The sequence below is a fragment of the Galeopterus variegatus genome, unplaced genomic scaffold, assembly GCF_000696425.1.
Source record: "Galeopterus variegatus unplaced genomic scaffold, G_variegatus-3.0.2 Scaffold542, whole genome shotgun sequence".
Lineage (NCBI taxonomy): Eukaryota > Metazoa > Chordata > Mammalia > Dermoptera > Cynocephalidae > Galeopterus > Galeopterus variegatus.
Genome location: NW_007726653.1, coordinates 492,848 through 511,336, shown reverse-complemented (window position 1 = coordinate 511,336; position 18,489 = coordinate 492,848). Strand labels below are relative to the sequence as shown.

Below are 18,489 nucleotides of genomic sequence, written 5' to 3'. Positions count from 1 at the left end.
GTGTGTCCTCAGCCTTCATAACCAGGCTTGAGTGATGTAAATGGGAGGGATGGAGATACACAGTCCCTCATTCTACAGAAGTGGCTGCCCAGATAATGACTGACACTCAGCAGCAAGGTTTTCTGGCTTTTTAGCAGAATTGGTTAGAGAACATGGAAATGAGGCTGTAATGACAAATTTATTTCTCTGTGGGTTGTTGAGCTTCATTTGAAAGTGAACAATTCCATAGTTAACACACATATATTGCAAATTTGTTTTGTCACAGATACCAACCACAGGACAAACAAGTAAGTATATGTCCTGCCTGGTAGGTGGTTTCTTCATTGACAACACATATGTAAGGAAATTCTTGTTTGATAATCTAAATACGTATTTTGTCTTAGAAATACTTTGTGGGGTTTTACCACTAAAATGCCTGTAGGTTTGTAAGTCACACAAAACCATCTGATAAGGGCTTTTCCTGTCTGAGTAGGGTGGAGAATGCTCTTAGGTCATGCTCTCCTTTTTCGTTGTAGTTAAACTACGAACTGATTTTTCATGGATGTCTGAAAAATTTATAGCACATGATACAATATGGGAGCAAGCAGGCTACAACAGTGGAATGTTTTCTTTCATAAATGTCAGGGACAATACCAAGAAATGTCATTTTTCTTACTATAAAACAGCAGCACAAGAACAATAAAATGGGGTTTTAAACTATCGTGTAGCATCAAACAATGTCTGTCTATGCCAAAAGAAATTAGTCTTCTGACATTAAAGTGCAATCTTAGAGGTAGTATATAAAATGTAGAATGGAAAACTACACAGGGCTCATTACGAGGCAAAGCAACCCCATTTATGTCTCTTTTTATGAGCACCACTGGCTTATCATCTTTCCATTTGTACAGGCTTCATCCTAGCCCAGCCCGGGAGCACGAGAGCTGGCTCAGAGAGCACCGGCTCTGCAGGATCCCTCCTAGGTGACATTTTGTGCCCTCTCAAAGGTGTCCGCGCCTTCTCTCCACCTCAGTACCCCTACTCACGACCTCAGGCTGAGGACATTCTCCCTCCCGCATCCCACTCGCTCCCTCTCAACAGCCTCTCGTTCTCCTCCTTTCCCACTGAAACACTACAGAAGGAGGTCATCATCCAACAGGACAAACAGCCTGGAAACGGTCCGGCAGGTCTAGTTAGTTCCCAACGCCTGCCCCAAGCCCCGGCTCCTCAGTTGTAAGCCGGCCAGTTTGTAAGAAGCAATTCCATAGCGGAGAGGCTTTTTGTTTAGAGCTGCTTCAGTCTAGGCCAGCGCTACTGCCGTGTAAGCGCCACCCACGGAGCAGCCTCTGGAGGCCTCTCCTGAAAGAGGGTCCCTGTGTTTCAGGCACACCGTCTCCAGCAGGGCTTGACCTCTTTACGTTGCTTTGCCTCCTTTCTCCAGAATGCGATGTGTACTGCGTGAGCATCTTTATGTTGAGGGGAAAAAATCAGTTTAAAATTACAAAAATTTCCCCAATGACATGATACAAAGTGTCTTCGGTTGGGCACAAGTAAGAGTTTTGACAGCAGTGGAGTGGCCCAGCTTGGACGGATCCCACCGAAGCCACCCCAAGGCCATCGCGTCGCTCCCCCACGTGCACTGCTGCCATCTAGTGGTGAGAGGGGATAACGCGGTCCTGGTTGAAGCAAGGGAAGAAAGGCAGGCTAAGCCCCAGCACAGATTCCAAGCCCTTCTTTCCACTGGGACGGAGGGAGGATGGAGGGAGGATGGAGGGAGGGGGGAGAAGGGTACCGCTGGGGTGGGTGTGCGTGCGCTGGTGCGATGTGGTAATCTAATTCTTGCTGTTTGCCCCAGGACACTTGGCCTGTTACCCTGGCGTCCTACTGCTCGATCTGGCTCGCTTAGGCGAGGGCATCCCAACCTCGCCCGGTTTGGTGTCTGTGTGGATTTTAAAGCACCAAACAATGAGAGAGCTGAAAATCGCAAAGGTTAGGCTAATCATCCCGACTCCCTGGCTGCAGCCATGACAACCTCCTCAGTTTTCCACGACCCACTCTCCCCACCCCCACCCTCCGAGGGTCTGGAGGGGAGAGAGGAACCCGTACTCTGCAGCCCACTGGATGAGATCCTGCGGCTGGGTCCGAATGGCGGCTTTGGAAAACTGCTTCAGCAGTTCTGGCAGCTCCGGTGGGATGCATATTTGCTTATCTGTCTGAGGCATCGATTGGTTCACCTATTCGCAGAAGAAAAAATAAATAAGATGGGAATCCTCGAATCATAAGATGACAGCAATCCTGGGCAGGAGATCACCCAGCCTCTGACACTCTCAATTTTGAGGACTCCACCACCCCACAAGACAGATGCATTCTATTGTTACACAACTCCAAGTTAAAAAGCAGTTTTGTAAATAATTGTAGAGATCAACAAAAAGTAAACAAAAATGTCTCCTAATTATATCGCCCCCAAATACTGGATACATCCTTCCAGAATTTTTCCAATATAAATATGTATATGTTTGTATAAACAAGAAATGGGGTTATACAAAACAGTTTATTTATTCAACAGCATTTCATGAACATCTTTCCATGTCTCTCAACTCTTATTAGCTGGGTAAGAGTTGTAGCAAAATTCATTCTGTGGTTTGACAGTAGGTTATTTCTGAATAAAAATAATCATTAAACAGCCATTTGATGAACATCTCTGTTTGTAGCTGCTTGTTCTTATCTGTTCTAATTGTAGGAAAGAAAACTTGTACATTTTCACTCAAAAAGTTCCAGGACAAATTGAAACAAAAAGTGAAAATCCATAAATGGTATACAATTCTATATACAAGTAAACAACAGATGAAAAGATTTTGTCTGCTTTTAGTAGAGAAAGGGACCGGCTAGATATGCTAAAAAGCTTTACCTCTTCAAAACAAATCTCAGCAAACATACCTTTCAAATTGCCTTGCTGAGATTGCAATAAAGTGAGAGAAATCTTCAAGTGCCAAACTGAGTAAAGCAGAATCCGGAGTTGTGAGTAAATGAAGAAATTAGGGCTGACGTGGAGGACAAATGTAGATGCCACGAAACTGAAACTCTGAGATAAATGGCCAGGCAAGGAGGGAAAAGACCAGGGCTTAGGCCCACAGAAAGCAAATGGCTGAAATAAAGGACTCTCCTTCTGGACTAAACTTGAGACCCTCAGTGTGAAAAGGTGGGACAGAAAATATCTGGCTACAGGCAGGGTTAAACAACAAAGAAATCATCTCCATTGCTGCTTTTAGGTTGGGGGAGAAATAGCCCCCAAGAGTCTGCAGCCACAGGCTAGGTCTAAGTTTTAAATTTATATCAACACAAGCTTGGCTGGGAAGTCTTAAGACAAGAAACTAAAGTGGTCTTAGGTTGGTGGTGGTCCTCTACCTTTTACTTTATGTTCTTTTATTTGGAGGAAGGGGGGATATAGATAATGATTAACTTTAGACCTTATAAAAAGTCAAGTATGCATAAATTTTGCTATGAATACTTGACTCTTTACAAAGTATTATAAAAGTAATATTATAAAAGTAATATAACTGCCAATCCTGTAGAGAGGAGAAAAGGAAAACACACCACACACAATAAAAATACCTTGATCAATCCAAAAGAAGACAAGAAGGGAAGGGGGAAAAGCATAGCAAAAGGGGACAGAGAACATGATAGAAAATAATTCATACATATCAGTAATCACAGTAAACAGAAATGGTCTTATTATGTCAAGTGAAATAAATCAAGCACAGAAAGATAAACACCGCATGTTCTCACTCATATGTGGCAGGTGGAAAAAAAGTTGAGCCTATAGAAGCAGAGAGTAAAATTGTGGTTACTAGAGTCTAGGAGGGGAGTCAAGCACAGAAAGATAAACACCGCATGTTCTCACTCATATGTGGCAGGTGGAAAAAAAAGTTGAGCCTATAGAAGCAGAGAGTAAAATTGTGGTTACTAGAGTCTAGGAGGGGAGGCGGGAGAGGGGATAGGGAGAGGTTGGTCAACAGATAAAAAATCACAGCTAGACAGAAAAATAAGTTCTAGTGGTCTACAGTAGTGCTAGGCATCAGTTGCTTTGCGTTGCTTCACCCCCCATGGATTTGTCACCCCACTTCCCCTGGGTGACGGAGATGCAAAGGATCACTCAAAGCCCATCTCTACTGAGGAGTGAGAGGCCCGGGAGTGGTTAATCTCCCTTTGGGACGCTCAAGCGAGAGGCATCCCTTCCTTGGGAAATTAATGCTGAATTGGGGTTCTCTTCCTGCATTTATTTTCCACACCAGGAAGTTACAGGAAGAGAACAAAGATGGGGTTACAGTTTAACAATATAGGCTGGTAACTTTCAGTGAAACAAGCCAGATGACATTCCAGTAAGGCAATCAAGGGGTTCTATCAACAAAAGCTTGATCTTAGCAAACATTCCTTTGTACAGCAATTCTCAGTATCTTTACATAACTATCAGTAACTAGTCTGTCTTGGAGCCAGCAACCTGCTGTGCCACAATTCTTATCTTGCAACAGAGACTTATACCCTGAGGGAAATTTCCAGTCCTCCGCAAGGTCAATATTTGAAACTGCAAGGCTTTGGAAAACCAGGCCCTGTGATAGATGCCCTTTATCTAACTTTTAATTTATTTTATTTCAATTCTGTAGAGCAGAGATTGGTAGATTTTCCTGTAAAGGGCTATACGGTCCTTGTCACAACTACTAACTCTGCCATTGTAGCTCAAAGGCAGCCACAGGTAATACATAAAAAGATGGGCGTGACTGTGTTCCAGTAAAACTTTATTTACAACAAACAGTAGCCAGATTTGGCCTGTGGGCCATAGTTTATCAACCCTTTATATAGAGTGTTGCTTTGCGTTGCTTTGCCCCCCATGGATTTTTCACCCCACTTCCACTGGGTGATGGAGATGCAAAGGATCACTCAAAGCCCATCTCTACTGAGCAGTGAGAGGCCCCAAGGTGGTTAATCTCCCTTTGGGATGCTCAAGTGAGAGGCAGCCCTTCTTTGGGAAACTAACACCAAATTGGGGTTCTCTTCCTGCATTTACTTTCCAGACCAGGAAGTTACAGGAAGAGAACAAAGGTGGGGTTACAGTTTAACAATATAGGCTGGTAACTTTCAGTGAAACAAGACAGATGACAATCCAGTAAAGCAATTAAGTGGTCCTATCAACAACAGTTTGATCTTAGCAAACATTCCTTTGTACAGCAATTCTCAGTATCTTTACATAGCAATCAGTAACTAGTCTGTCTTGGAGCCAGCAACCTGCTGTGTCATAATTCTTATCTTGCAACAGAGACTTATACCCTGAGGGAAATTTCCAGTCTTCCACAAGGTCGATATTTGAAACTGCAAGGCTTTGGAAAACCAGGCCCTGTGAGGTACATTTGCTTTTTAGTATATTCCACATCTTTTAACATTAAACACTCAACTCAGAATCAACTATTTTACTGACCATTCCAGAGTTTCAACAATTGCTAATTACACCCAATTCACAGCAGCTGGAGTGATGCCAGCTGCAGCCACCCTGAGATGATGACATCACCAGTCCTCACCTGAAGTAAATTAAAAGGACTTGCCATGCTAATTGATACTAACTTTGCTTTAACAAAATGCTTTTTTGTTTTAACTATGCCAACCTGATCTATAACTCGATTTTTCTTTTAAATAAATAAAACGGGGGATATGTGGAATATACTATAAAGCATATGTACCTCCCAGGGCCTGGTTTTCCAAAGCCTTGCAGTTTCAAATATTGACCTTGCGGAAGACTGGAAATTTCCCTCAGGGTATAAGTCTCTGTTGCAAGATAAGAATTGTGGCACAGCAGGTTGCTGGCTCCAAGACAGACTAGTTACTGATTGTCATGTAAAGATACTGAGAATTGCTGATCGAAGGAATGTTTGCTAAGATCAAACTGTTGTTGATAGAACCCCTTGATTGCCTTACTGGAATATCATCTGGCTTGTTTCACTGAAAGTTACCAGCCTATATTGTTAAACTGTAACCACATCTTTGTTCTCTTCCTGTAACTTCCTGGTCTGGAAAGTAAATGCAGGGAGAGAACCGCAATTCAGCATTAATTTCCCAAGGAAGGGATGCCTCTATCTTGAGCATCCCAAAGGGAGATTAACCACTTCCGGGCCTCTCACTGCTCAGTAGAGATGGGCTTTGAGTGATCCTTTGCACCTCCGTCACCCAGGAGAAGTGGGGTGACAAATCCGTGCGGGGCAAAGCAATGCAAAGCAACAGGCATCTATAATTAACAATAACTTATTGTGTGTTCTCAAATGGCTAGAAGAGAGGAGCTCAGATGCTCTCATCACAAAAATAATGTTAATTTTTTAAATGATGCATATGCTAATTACCCTGATTTGATCATCACACATTATACACATGTATTGAAATATAACTCTGCACCCCATAAATATGTACAACTAATATGTGTCAATTAAAAAATAAATTTAAAAAAAGAAATGGTGTGAATGTGCCAGTAAAGATACGGAAATTATCAAACTGAATTTTTAAAAATCCAGGTATAGGCACATCTAAAAAACAAAGACGCAGAAAGACTGAAAGTAAAAGGATATAGATAAGCAAATAATACCTGAAAAAAAGTTGATGTAAATGTACCAATACCAAACAAAAGAGACTTTAAGGCAAAATTCATTATCAGGAATAAAGAGGGTCACTTCTTAATAATAAAAGCTTCAATTATTGAGAAGATAGCATGATTCTCAATGAGTATGTTATAGACATCACCATGGAGGAAACTCGCAGTGCTGAGTAGAAAAGTGATATATTGTTTGGAGTTACATATCAATGTTGTAATACTATAATAAAGAGTAAGGGATGATAAACACAAATTCAGAATGGCAGTTACCCCTGGTGAGGGAAGAAGAGGGATGTCATCCAGGGGATGCAACAGGGGTCTCAACACTGTTAGGAATATTCTGTTTTAAGAGAACGGTTTGTTTCATTATTTTTATACCTGCATTTACATTATACATTTTATTTTGTATGTATGAAGTATTTCACAATTTAAAAAGTTACTGTTACAAGTCATTTCATACGACTTTTCAATCCATTTTATCTAGCAAAGGACAGTGCCTTATTTTGCTCATATTATCTGCATATATATTCTTTTATTACGGTAAAAATATATAACATAAAATTGAGTACTTTAACCATTTTTAAGGGTACAGTTCAGAGACATGAAGTACATTCACACTGCTCTGCAACCATCATCACCATCCATCTCCAAAACTTTTTCATCTTCCCCAATTGAAACTCTGTACCCATTAAAAGCTAACTCCTCATTCCTTCCTTCCCCTAGCCTTTGGCAAACACCATTCTACTTTCTGTCTCTATGAATATGATGATTCTAGGTAACTCGTATAAGTGGAATCATAAAACATTTGTCGTTTTGTACCTGGCTCATTTCACTTAGCATGAAGTCTTTAAGGTTCATCCATGTTATAACACGTGTCGGAATTTCCTTCCTTTTAAAGTTTGAAGAATATTCCATTAGATGTACCACATTTTCTCTATCCATTCATTTGTCAATGGTCATTTGAGTTGTTTTCACCTATTGTGAACAATGCTGCTATGAACATGGGTGTACAAATAGCTTTTTGAGTCCCTGCTTTCAATTCTGTTGGTTTTTCTACCCAGAAGCAGAATTGCTGGATCACATAGTGATTGTATTTTAATTTTCTGAGGAACTGTTACTGTTTTTCACAGTGGCTGCACCATTTTACTCTCTTTGTTTATTTTGACAGGACCCTTCATTGTTGTACATTTAATTGTTTGATTTCTATTCTGAAGGCTCAGATAAACTCATATAAATGAAAAGATGGCTCAACCCTAATTAAAGATGCTTCCATGACAATAACAACAACGATAACCCTCAGTCAGTGCAGAGCAAACTTAAGCAAAGCCTTTACTTTATCCCATGGCCTTTTCTAACCACTGTTCTGTAGCTTCTTCATTTCTGGGCAAAGAATATCTAGAAAGTTCTCCATATCTATTGTCTTTTCTCAATGCTCGGTCCTTCTTTAACCCCTTGTCATTTTTTCTCCTCTCACTATTTTATTGTTCCCTTAAAAGTCATCAATTACATCTATTAATTTCTTACAAGTGCCAGTTACTGTGCAGTATTCTGTATACATTTTCTCATTTAATCCTCCAAATATCTCTATAAGGTAGATTATATTATCGTCATTTTACAGATGATGAAACTAAGAAAGAAGATGAAACCTTTGCAATGACGTATAACTAGCAAGTGACAGAGGCGGGAATTGAACACACACACAGTCTGATGTGGGAGGTGGCCTGGTAGACATGTCCCTTCTTGAGACTTGCTCCTGCTTTGGTGGCATACACCTTTCTTGTGTTTCTATTTTCCTTAACACTGCTCTTCTGCCTCCTTCTATAACTCCTTTTTCCTCCTTCTTCCTGCTTGGCAAGAGTTAGCCATCTTCCCCAAACTCAGTCTTCAGCATTCTAAGCTTATACTCTTTCTGTTGCTCCTCTTGGCAAGCTCACATCCTCCTCACGGCTTCATCTGTCACAAAACTGTGTTGATTATGCTTGTTTGTTCATCTCTGACCTCTCTCCTCTGCTTTCAGTTCACACTTCCCATTGCCTCCAGGACACTTCTCTACTAGAATTTATTGTCCATCTTCCAGCTAAGTCCCTCTCCCAAATTCTCTTCTGAACATGGTGCACCTGTTCTCTCAGTCCTTTGGCCTCCAAGCCTGGGAGTGCAGCCTCCTAATAGGTCTCCCTGCCTCGGGTTACCCTCTGGTCTATGTCATCCAATGTGTCCAAGATCTATCTTCTACGCTGCTTTCAAGAGGTGGGAGAGACCTGCTTACAAAATGGCAATTGTGTCCTGACTCTCAAGGCTCTCCATGATTTATACATATCATTTTAAATGATACATTTTCTGCTACTATTTACCAACACAAATTTCCAACACAGTCTATTCTCGCCACTTTCCAAGAAATGATATATCCAGAGTTTAACACTTTCTCACCTATTGTTAACAGTACTCGATCCTGCTTTTTTCTCTTTCTCTCAGCATGTTGCTAATTCTAGCTGGCCTATTTGAAGTGCCCTTGTTCTTTCATCTGTTCAAACCCACTACATCCCCAAGGTTCATCTCGAGTTCATACTGTACTGTGAGCCTTCCTAGAAAACTTGGGTATCATCAAATATTCTTTGTGGTACACATTGTATCATTTCATTTAATCCTATTCTGCCTCTTATAGCTCTCTAAAGCTGGGCTCTCCACCAGTGGCCTTGGCAAGAATGGATTACAGGTGTGCCATGAGAGATTGATGGTTGCAAACTTCATAGGGACGAAAAATTTACAACCATTTTACAACCATTCACAAATTTACGACAGCTGAAATTATATTTGGATACTCTTCGGCATAGTCAGTAAACTTCCAGATTTCAGTAATTATTGTTTCTGTGCTTAAGGTTTTATGCATAACACCTGCTGCCAGAGATGCTTGTATAGGGCTTTCCCTTTCAACCATCCCCTTAAAACCATCCCCGTAAGTCTGATTATTGCTTTAATTACAATCTATTTATCAGTGATAATCTTTTGTTCATATGACTTTCACTTAGGTCTTCCTTTGATTTAATTTGCTCTTATTTTTCACATTACTTTTTCCCAACAAAGAAGGTATATGATTTGTATTCATTATCATCATTATCATCATCATCATCACTTGTTCCCAATAAAACAATTGATTTTCATCATTTTTTAAAATTGTGACTTGATCTATGTATTTGTTTTGACTTTTGATGTTAACACATATCTAAAATCTGATACNTGTGACTTGATCTATGTATTTGTTTTGACTTTTGATGTTAACACATATCTAAAATCTGATACTTAATGGGCTTTCATAATAACTTATTGTTCGTTTATAAATAAAAAAACAATGTTTGCTTATAAAAACAAATAATAATTGAAGGTCAAGGGTTTGGATCTCTGTATTGGCCAGCTACAAATAAATAAATAAATAAATAAATAATAATGGAAAATTTAATTGATTCAGTAAAGGAGACTGTAGTCCTTTAATATCTTATTAAAAATTTATGTTTTGTGGAAAATTCATAATTTTAATTTTTAAATAAAATAATAGTTCTGAAATTCTCCCTTTACTTAATAAATGCTTGATTTTTTCAAAAATTTTGTGATTGACTTAAAAATATTATTTAAAAAGGGAACCTAATTTTCTTTGAAAATTGGTTTGTTGTCGTCAAAAAGGCCAATAGTCTCCTTAAGTACTTTACGTATATTATTTATTTTCCACCATAAAGAATAATTTTAAATTAAATATTAATAAATTTTATTAATATCTAATTATGGTTTAGTAATTCACAAGACATACAGCAGTCAAAAATATAAATTTAAATCACATATTAGGTAATAAAGTGAGGATTATTTCAAATTTGGATTTGTTTGTTGCAAGGAAAATGGAGACAGACTGTTCAGGCTCCCTCACTTCATATCAGGCTGAGCACGGCTCAGCCTGTCGGATGTGAATACGTTAACTGCACATGTGTGCCCAAGTGTTCCTTGGTTATCTGACTCTAGTATAAAAGACAATGGTGCTGATCTGATGGGGCTGAGCTTGCCTGAACAAAGCATGTCAACCTTGCCAGCAGCTCCCAGGATCTTTTTCCAATTACCTAGCTCGTGATCTGCATATGAAAGGGTCTGTGACCCAGTCTGCACAGGACAGGTTTGAAGGGTCTGTGACCCAAGCCCAACATTTGCTGTGATCATTTTTTCTTTCCCTAAATATCTTATTTGCATGGAAAACTTATCAAATAAAAAAAATGGTGCCAGGTAAATGAGGCCAGGCCCTTCATAGAAAATATCTAATATTATACAGATAAACTGTCTCTTCTGAGAGTGATTCTTAAAGTTTTTGATCTCAGGACTCCTTTACATTCTTAAAAATTATAGTGGACCTAAAAAGCTTTTGTCAATGTGGGTTATATCAATCAATATTTATCATTTTAGAAACTAAAACAGAAAAATTTAAATATTTATTTTTAAATAACAATAAATATTTTACATGTTAATATAAATACCACATTGTACAGTCTTAAGAAAAATACAGTGAAAATGCATTTAATGTATTAGTATTATTTCAAAAATAGTTTTAATCTCACAGACCCCCTCCCTCTCCAAAATCTCAGGTACCTTCAGAAATCGCTGAAATCACACTTTGAAAACCACTGCTTTATGAAACTGTTTACAAAAGCATTTACAACTACTCTACAGTAGTAGTTTACATCATACTGGGCTCAAGAAGCTAATTAAAAGATCACATAATTAAGAACTAAAGCCCAAATGCTTCCCACAATTGCAGAATCACTTATTTTACCAACCTTCCTGGGAAATGACCACATGTCTGGAACCAAATAAAGCAAAGAAAATAGAAAAAGGGCTACTTTGGAATAATTCTATTAGAAGATGCACTGATAACACTCTCCACAAGACTAATGAATCACTGCATTCCCTTTGCAGTGTGATGAATGTACAGATGTCAATACAATGTTCAGTTAATAGCACTAGTTAGAATCCCTGGAGAGTGGTGCTTGGAAGAAAATTAACTGTTCTGCCAAAAAGTACCAAAACAAACTATTCAAGATGAAATGTTTGGAGTAGTAAGTAAATAACTTTAAAACAATTGAGATTTTCTGTATATCATTCAAGCACAAGGGTTTCTGTGCTGGAGGGAAAGCTGTGATGACAGGATGGTATGAAGGCTCTAAATCATGTTCGTTCTCCATGTTGTGGACACTGAGATACAAGTAAGACATTGTGTTGCTCACACAGGCACTCTCATCTGTACAATAACTGCAGATGTGAATTCCACCTTAGAGGATACAATTTATAAAATCCAGGCCACTTTGATTCTATTTATTTTCAACTGTATGTGAAGAAACAGTCTCTTACTGTTTCTGATCAAGAAACCTACCAAAGGAAAAGGTTTCCTTCTGGAGTTTGGAAGCAAAGAGAGGAATTGAAAAAGAAAATATCAATCTTTACATTGAGAGTTGTTGAGAATTTATTGACTTCAAAAACTGGCTTACTTGACACTTTTCAACACCAGAATGAACTTAATCAAAAATCACAAGGAGTGTATGAAAATATAATGTATACTAACAATGTTCATGGATTCACAGGAAAACTAAGGTTAGAAGTGAGAAATCTAACTGGTATTCTAAATTCAATACTAAAGAAAACTAGTAGAAAAACATCTGCTAAATGTCACATTACTTGGAAATAAATGACGTAAAAAAGTTCAAGTGTATTAGAAATCCATTCACATTAAAATAAGAATTTCAAAGAAAGGAGAGAACAAATTATCCAAATTCTGCTTAATGGTGAGTCAAGAGCTTCTGTCAATTACAGAAAAAGCAATATATATCCTTCTCCCATTTGCTAAGACCCATCAGTGAGGCAAACTTTCTCACTGATGGCGACTACAAGAATTTGCAGAGAACATTCAAAATGTTTGATCAGGAGTTGCATGTGGTCATTTTAACACAAAACTTGGTATAAAGATAAAGCAAACTCTGATAAGAAAGTAAGCTTGATTTTTTTTTTAAAGTTAAAAATGTTTATTTGGAAGTTTTATTGAAATTAGACATTTAATATCTTTACTATTACTCTGTATTTTACTTTTTACCATAATTATGTAATTAAAATATATTGAATTTTTTTATAAGTCCTCTGTGAACCTCCAAAGTACCCTACAATTTACCCCACCATGCTTTTTTTTTTAAAGAAAATGTAATTTTATTAATTTTTTTTTATTCGAGGATGTTTTTGTGGAGCAGTTGAAAGGGGGGAGAGGGGAAAGGGGAAGGAAATGGGATGGGATGAAAGAATGAGGAAGGAGGAGGGGTGGGATTGAGGCCAGTGGCACCCCCCTCATTCCCACAGAGGAGACCAGGGGGCTTCTAGTGATGGCTTGGTCATTGCTGGGCTGGGTGCAGATGTCAGGGGGGTATGGCAAAAGCCCTCACCCCCCACCATCCCAGCTCAGGAACCTGGGGCTCTTCTTGCTGTGGCTTGGTGGTTGTCACTGGGCTGGTTGTGGGTGTTGGGGGGGCGTGGCCAAGGCCCTTGTCCCCCCACTGCCCTGGCTAAGGAGAGCCTGGGGCACTTCCTGTGGTGGCTCGGTGGTTGCTGCTGGGTTGGCTGCACATGTTGGGGGTATGTGGCTGAGGCCTGAGACCCCCTACCACCTTGGCTGGGGAGAACTTAGGGTGCTTCCTGTGGCAGCTTGGTGGTCGTTGCTGGGATGGCTGTGCATGTTGGGGGGTGTGGCTGAGGCCCTTGTCCCCCACCCCTCAGGATTGGTTGCAGGTTTTGTGGGGCATTGCTGAGACCCCTGGCCCTCCCCCATTTCTGGCTTGGTAGCCCAGGGAACTTCCAGTCCTTCTAGGTGTTATAGGTGTTTTTTGGTGAAATGAGACCTTTACTAGTTAATATGAAACTTTGTCTCTGGTTGCAGGTACTTTTTTTTTTCTTTCAGTTCTGTGTTGGATTATTTGCTGTTCCCACTATTTAAACTCTGCACTGGAACTATTTTGTTGTCCTTTGCTTACTTCTAAAATGGGGCAACTTCCTGTGGGAATCAGTACTTGAACTCTGTGGTTGAGCTAAATTGCTGCTTTGCTGCTGATTCCCCAGGGAAGGCTTTTTGTGCAGCTCATTTTAATGATTGACTTTATAGGTACTTCTGGCTCTCAAGATGTCTGGTGCACCTGGGTTGTGTAGAAACTCTGGTCTGGGCCTGAGTTTTTTCATCAAACCACACCCCATGCAATTCTGCATTCCTGACCAGTCTCTTCTGAGTGATCCTTTGCTGATTGGGGTGCAGATCAGCTGTCCTTGCTGTGCCCCAGTGTTCCCCTGGTGGGCCCATCTCCCCCACCACTAGTGCTGCAAACACTTCCCATGGGACAGGCCATGTGCCAGTCTCTTGTGATGACTCACAGGCCTTGGAATGGCTCCTTTTCTTCAGTTGTTGTGGGTCCTCACTCCTGTGTCGGTCCACAGGAATCCTATTAGTGGTTATGCTGTCCTGGGGGCCACCAAGGCCCTCTTCTTCCCTGCCTCCTCCAAGCAACTTCATCTGAAGGGCATAGCTGTGGCTTTTGCCAGTTCCTGCTCTGTGTGCTCAGCAGCTCCAGCCTGGACACAGCCGAGGCTTGAAATGGCCAGAGCAGTTTTTTCTTTCTCTCATCGTGACTTCTCCCATCTTCATGCACTCCGTAGGTCTCTCCTCCTCTTCTCCTGAGCTCTAGAAGCCCCAGCTTGGCTGTCACTGCTTTTTTATAGTTGTAAACTGGTTGATTTGTGGGAGAGAATGACACTGGGGACCGTCTATTCTGCCATCTTGACCGGAAGTCTCCAGTGTGCTTTACAAGTATTTTTTATGTGTGCCATGACATGCAAAAGGTTGGAGAAACTACTCTAAAGTCAAGTATCGGGCCGGCCTGTGGCTCACTCGGGAGAGTGCGGTGCTGATAAAGTCAAGTATCAAGTACTTCTGCTTAAAACTTTGAAGTTTTGTTTCAGTGTTTTAAGATGATGTTTTATAGAAGAAATTCTGGTGACTATTGAAATAATTTCTGGTAAAAGCTGAGATTTATGCGGTATGATTTAGAAATAATGTTCATTAGAAAACAAACTGTAAAAATACTGGTTGTTAAAGGAACGATTAGCTTCTAACTTCCGTTACTCAAGTAAAATATTGATAAGCCAGGGAGAAAGTAGAAGACCAATTAGCAAAACAGATAAATATCTTTTGATTGCAGAGAAATAGAGTTCACAGACTATCACACAGGCCAAGGACACCTGGTACTTTCTAAAGAAAATAGGAGACAAGAGAAGGAAATGGGAATATCCAAGTAACCACTGGCAGAAACTCCCTTAACAGAGGAAGCATTGTAAGACAATGCAATTTTGCATTAGTTCATAAATAGACGGCTTGGTATTCCCTCATGAGAATTGAAGTTGCTTGCTGAGATTGGAAGGGGAAGGATTTTCTAATGTTTCTGGTCCCTATTAAATTTACAAAAACACAAAAGCATGAACAAATTTTGAGATGGTCATGTGATTCTAAGATTGAGATAAACTGGATGAGTTTGAAAGAACCAGTATAAGCCTACTTAACATAAGCCTACTTATCATATCAAGTAGGCTTATATCAAGTTTGGCTTAATTGGCAATCACATTTTGACTGGGTTATTCTTTAAGACTTGCTTTATTTTTATTTTATAAAGCAATAACAACATAATAATACTATTTACAGTATCATCCACTGTAGCACACTCCAATCCTGCATCACTTCTACTATCTAGGTCTTTCACTACTGTTTCTTCATTGGTCTTTGCCATTCCCTGACAACACTTAAATCTGTTTCTTAATTTCCAGCCTGCATCCCACCTAACTATTATTCTCACTCTCAGCAGATGAAGTCACTTTCTACCTGAATGAGATCAAGGATGTCAGAATGAATTAACACTGCCATCCTCTTGCCAACCTCAACATATCTCTTTGATCTCCTATTCTTTCCTCTACCATTTGAGCTCTTAGTTCTCATACTGCCCAAGACCTGAGGAACCAGACTATGACAGTTATCCCTTCAATTTCTCCAGAAAATTTTGCCACCTCTCTGGCACCTTCTCCTCCATCAAGTAGGCACAATCTGCCCTTCTCTTTAAAAATTGTTTTAATCTTATTACCTTTCCAATGATCTAATTCTCTTTTCATTGTCAGACTTCTCAGGTTCCCTAAGGACTGACTCCCTTTCCTCTCCACTTGATGCCTTTACATCTTGGATAATTATATTACCTTATAAAAATTTAACTCAATATCCCTCACCCACACTCCTTGTACAATTGTTACTATGTGTTTCTACATATATTTTATTATTGTGGACATATGACATTATTGGTATTTTTTAAAAGCCAATATTAAATTATTTTGTTTATTTTTTCACCCTTATGTTCTCTTTTCCTGAAGATCAGTGTTTCTCTCCAGGGTCATTTTCCTTCAATCTAAAGAACTCTAATGTTTCTTATGGTGCAGGTTTGCTGGGGAAGAAACCTCTCATAGTTTGTCTAAAATGTATTTGTTTTGCCTTCCTTTTTGAAGGATATATTCACTAAGTATAGAATTTCTAGTTTAGCAACATTTTCCTTTCAGTACTTTAAGTAATCCAATTGTCTTTTGGTTTCCAGTTTGTTTAAAAAATAAGAAAAATGTCTTGTTGTCCCATTGGAGGTAATGTGCCTTTTCCCTTCTTGTTGTTTTTATGATTTTCTCTTTATCTTTAATTTTCAGCAATTTGATTAATTATGATGTGCTCAGACATAATACTCTTTCATTTATCCTGCTTGGGGTTCACTGAGCTTCTTGGATCTATAGGTTGATGTCTTCCATCAGTTTTGAAAAGTTATTGAGGATTACTTCTCTAAATATTGACTCTGTCCCCATTCTCTCTCTCCTTACCTTCTGAGGGTCTAATTATATGTATGTCAGGTCATATGTATGTCAGGTTTTTTCCATTGTTTTTTCATCCTTAATTCTGTTTGGATATTTTCTGTAGACCTGTCTTTGACTTTACTATGTCTCCTGCTGTCCAGGCTGCTTTTAAACCTATTCAGTGAATTCTTAATTTGATGTTGTATTTCATGTTCTAGAATAGCTATTTGGATTTTTTATAGATACAATTTTTGTACTGAAACTATCTTATTTTTCATCTATTTATTAATTTTTTCCCTTAATTTTCCTGAACGTATTATTTATAGTTATTTTAGAGTCAATGTCTGATCATTCCAATAGTTGAATCTATCTGTGGCTGTCTTCTGTGATACCTATTTTTCTTCTTTATTACTAGAAACATTTTACTGCTTTTTGTTTTGTTTTATTTTTGGGTGTGTGTGTGTGTGTGTGTGTGTGTATGTGTGTGTGTTTTGCATGCCCAGTATTTTAAAAATTGTATGTCAAACATGCATAAAAACTAAAGTGTGTTTGGGGCACTTTAAAGTCTAATCTGTCATGCCAGCACTGTTTGACTACTAAAATCTAAAGTGTGTTTGGGGCACTTTAAAGTCTAATCTGTCATGCCAGCACTGTTTGACTACTAAAATCCATGCTGGTTTCACTTTCTCCCAGTAAAAACACTCTCTGCAAGGGCAAAGCATAATTCTCAGTCCATACCCAAAGTTAGCAAATGGCCTCGGGGAAGAAAATGGCTTATAACCTTTAGTTCACTGTGGAGGGGTTTCTCGCCCTCCTGGAATTTCAATTAATCCAGTCTTTATTGTTTCTAAAGTTTTTTGATGTCTTTACAATGTTTTTAAAAATAATTTATGTAGATTTTTTAAATTGTTGTGGTAGGAGCCTTGAGCTACTTCAACCTCTGTATTCTAGCTGGGAGGTAGATGCCTACTTTTGTTGCTTTAACCAGAACTCTATGCTGATTTCTCTCAAATCTGCAATTATAAACTCTCAGCCATGCTACAGTCCTATCCACCAGCTACTTACTATAGAGTTCTCCTTTCCCATAAAATTATCCAAAACAGACTTCTTTTATTCTTTCAATTGCCTTGCCTGACCCATCTTGGCCATTTTTGATTCATTCTTTTCTTTCATTCTCCACTTCAATCCCTGATAGATTTTTTTAAAAAATATTTAAGAAAATAAAAAGGAACACCCTTAAAAAATGATGGGTCTTAACTTGACTCAATATAGTTCAATATTTTCAATTTACAAATGAGAGAATCTCTGTGGAAAGAGGTTAAGTGATTGGCACAAGGTAACAGTTTATCTTGCAGCGAATCAAGAACTTAGGTCTATTTCATTGCTTTTTCTACACTATGCCATAATGCCTCTCTCTGAATAAGGCAATCACAAATCAAGGATGTTCTCTAGGACAACCTTAATTTTAAATATTATGTCCTACTGTCCCCATAAATCACTGAAATATCCTGGATATTCCTACTTGTATCATGAAAAGTTCATTTTTAGCAACTTCAAGTGGAACAAAAATTATTTGTCAGAGTATGTCCTAATTTTTTGTCCTAAAAATATGGTCACTATCTCTTTAACAATATTCTATACAGTTGCTAAAAATAGAAGGATGCCCAGCACAAGACAGGCTTAAGAGTAGTCATTGAACATTCATTACCTCATTTAATCCTTACAACAACCTATGGGTATATAGGTTCTAATATTATAATCATTTTTCCAGTACCAAGAAATTGAGGGTTAGTTTTGCCAAATAAAATGTTGGGTTTTGTTTTTTTTTCTGACCAGTAAGGGGATTGCAACCCTTGGCAGGGTGTTGTCTGCACCATGCTCAGCCAGTGAGCACATGGGCCATCCCTATATAGGATCCGAACCCGTGGCCTCAGCGCTACCAGCACCACACTCTCCCG

General features: G+C 39.0%; 1 protein-coding gene across 1 annotated transcript in view; it reads right to left on the bottom strand.

Moving 5' to 3' along the window:
- LOC103588258 (ropporin-1) overlaps positions 1-18,489 on the bottom strand; it is a 32,306-nt gene that overhangs the window by 10,316 nt on the left and 3,501 nt on the right. The window contains exon 2 of the mRNA XM_008569901.1: positions 2,083-2,210. Coding sequence (XP_008568123.1) covers positions 2,083-2,210 — 128 coding nt within the window. The remainder of the gene's footprint in view (positions 1-2,082; positions 2,211-18,489) is intronic.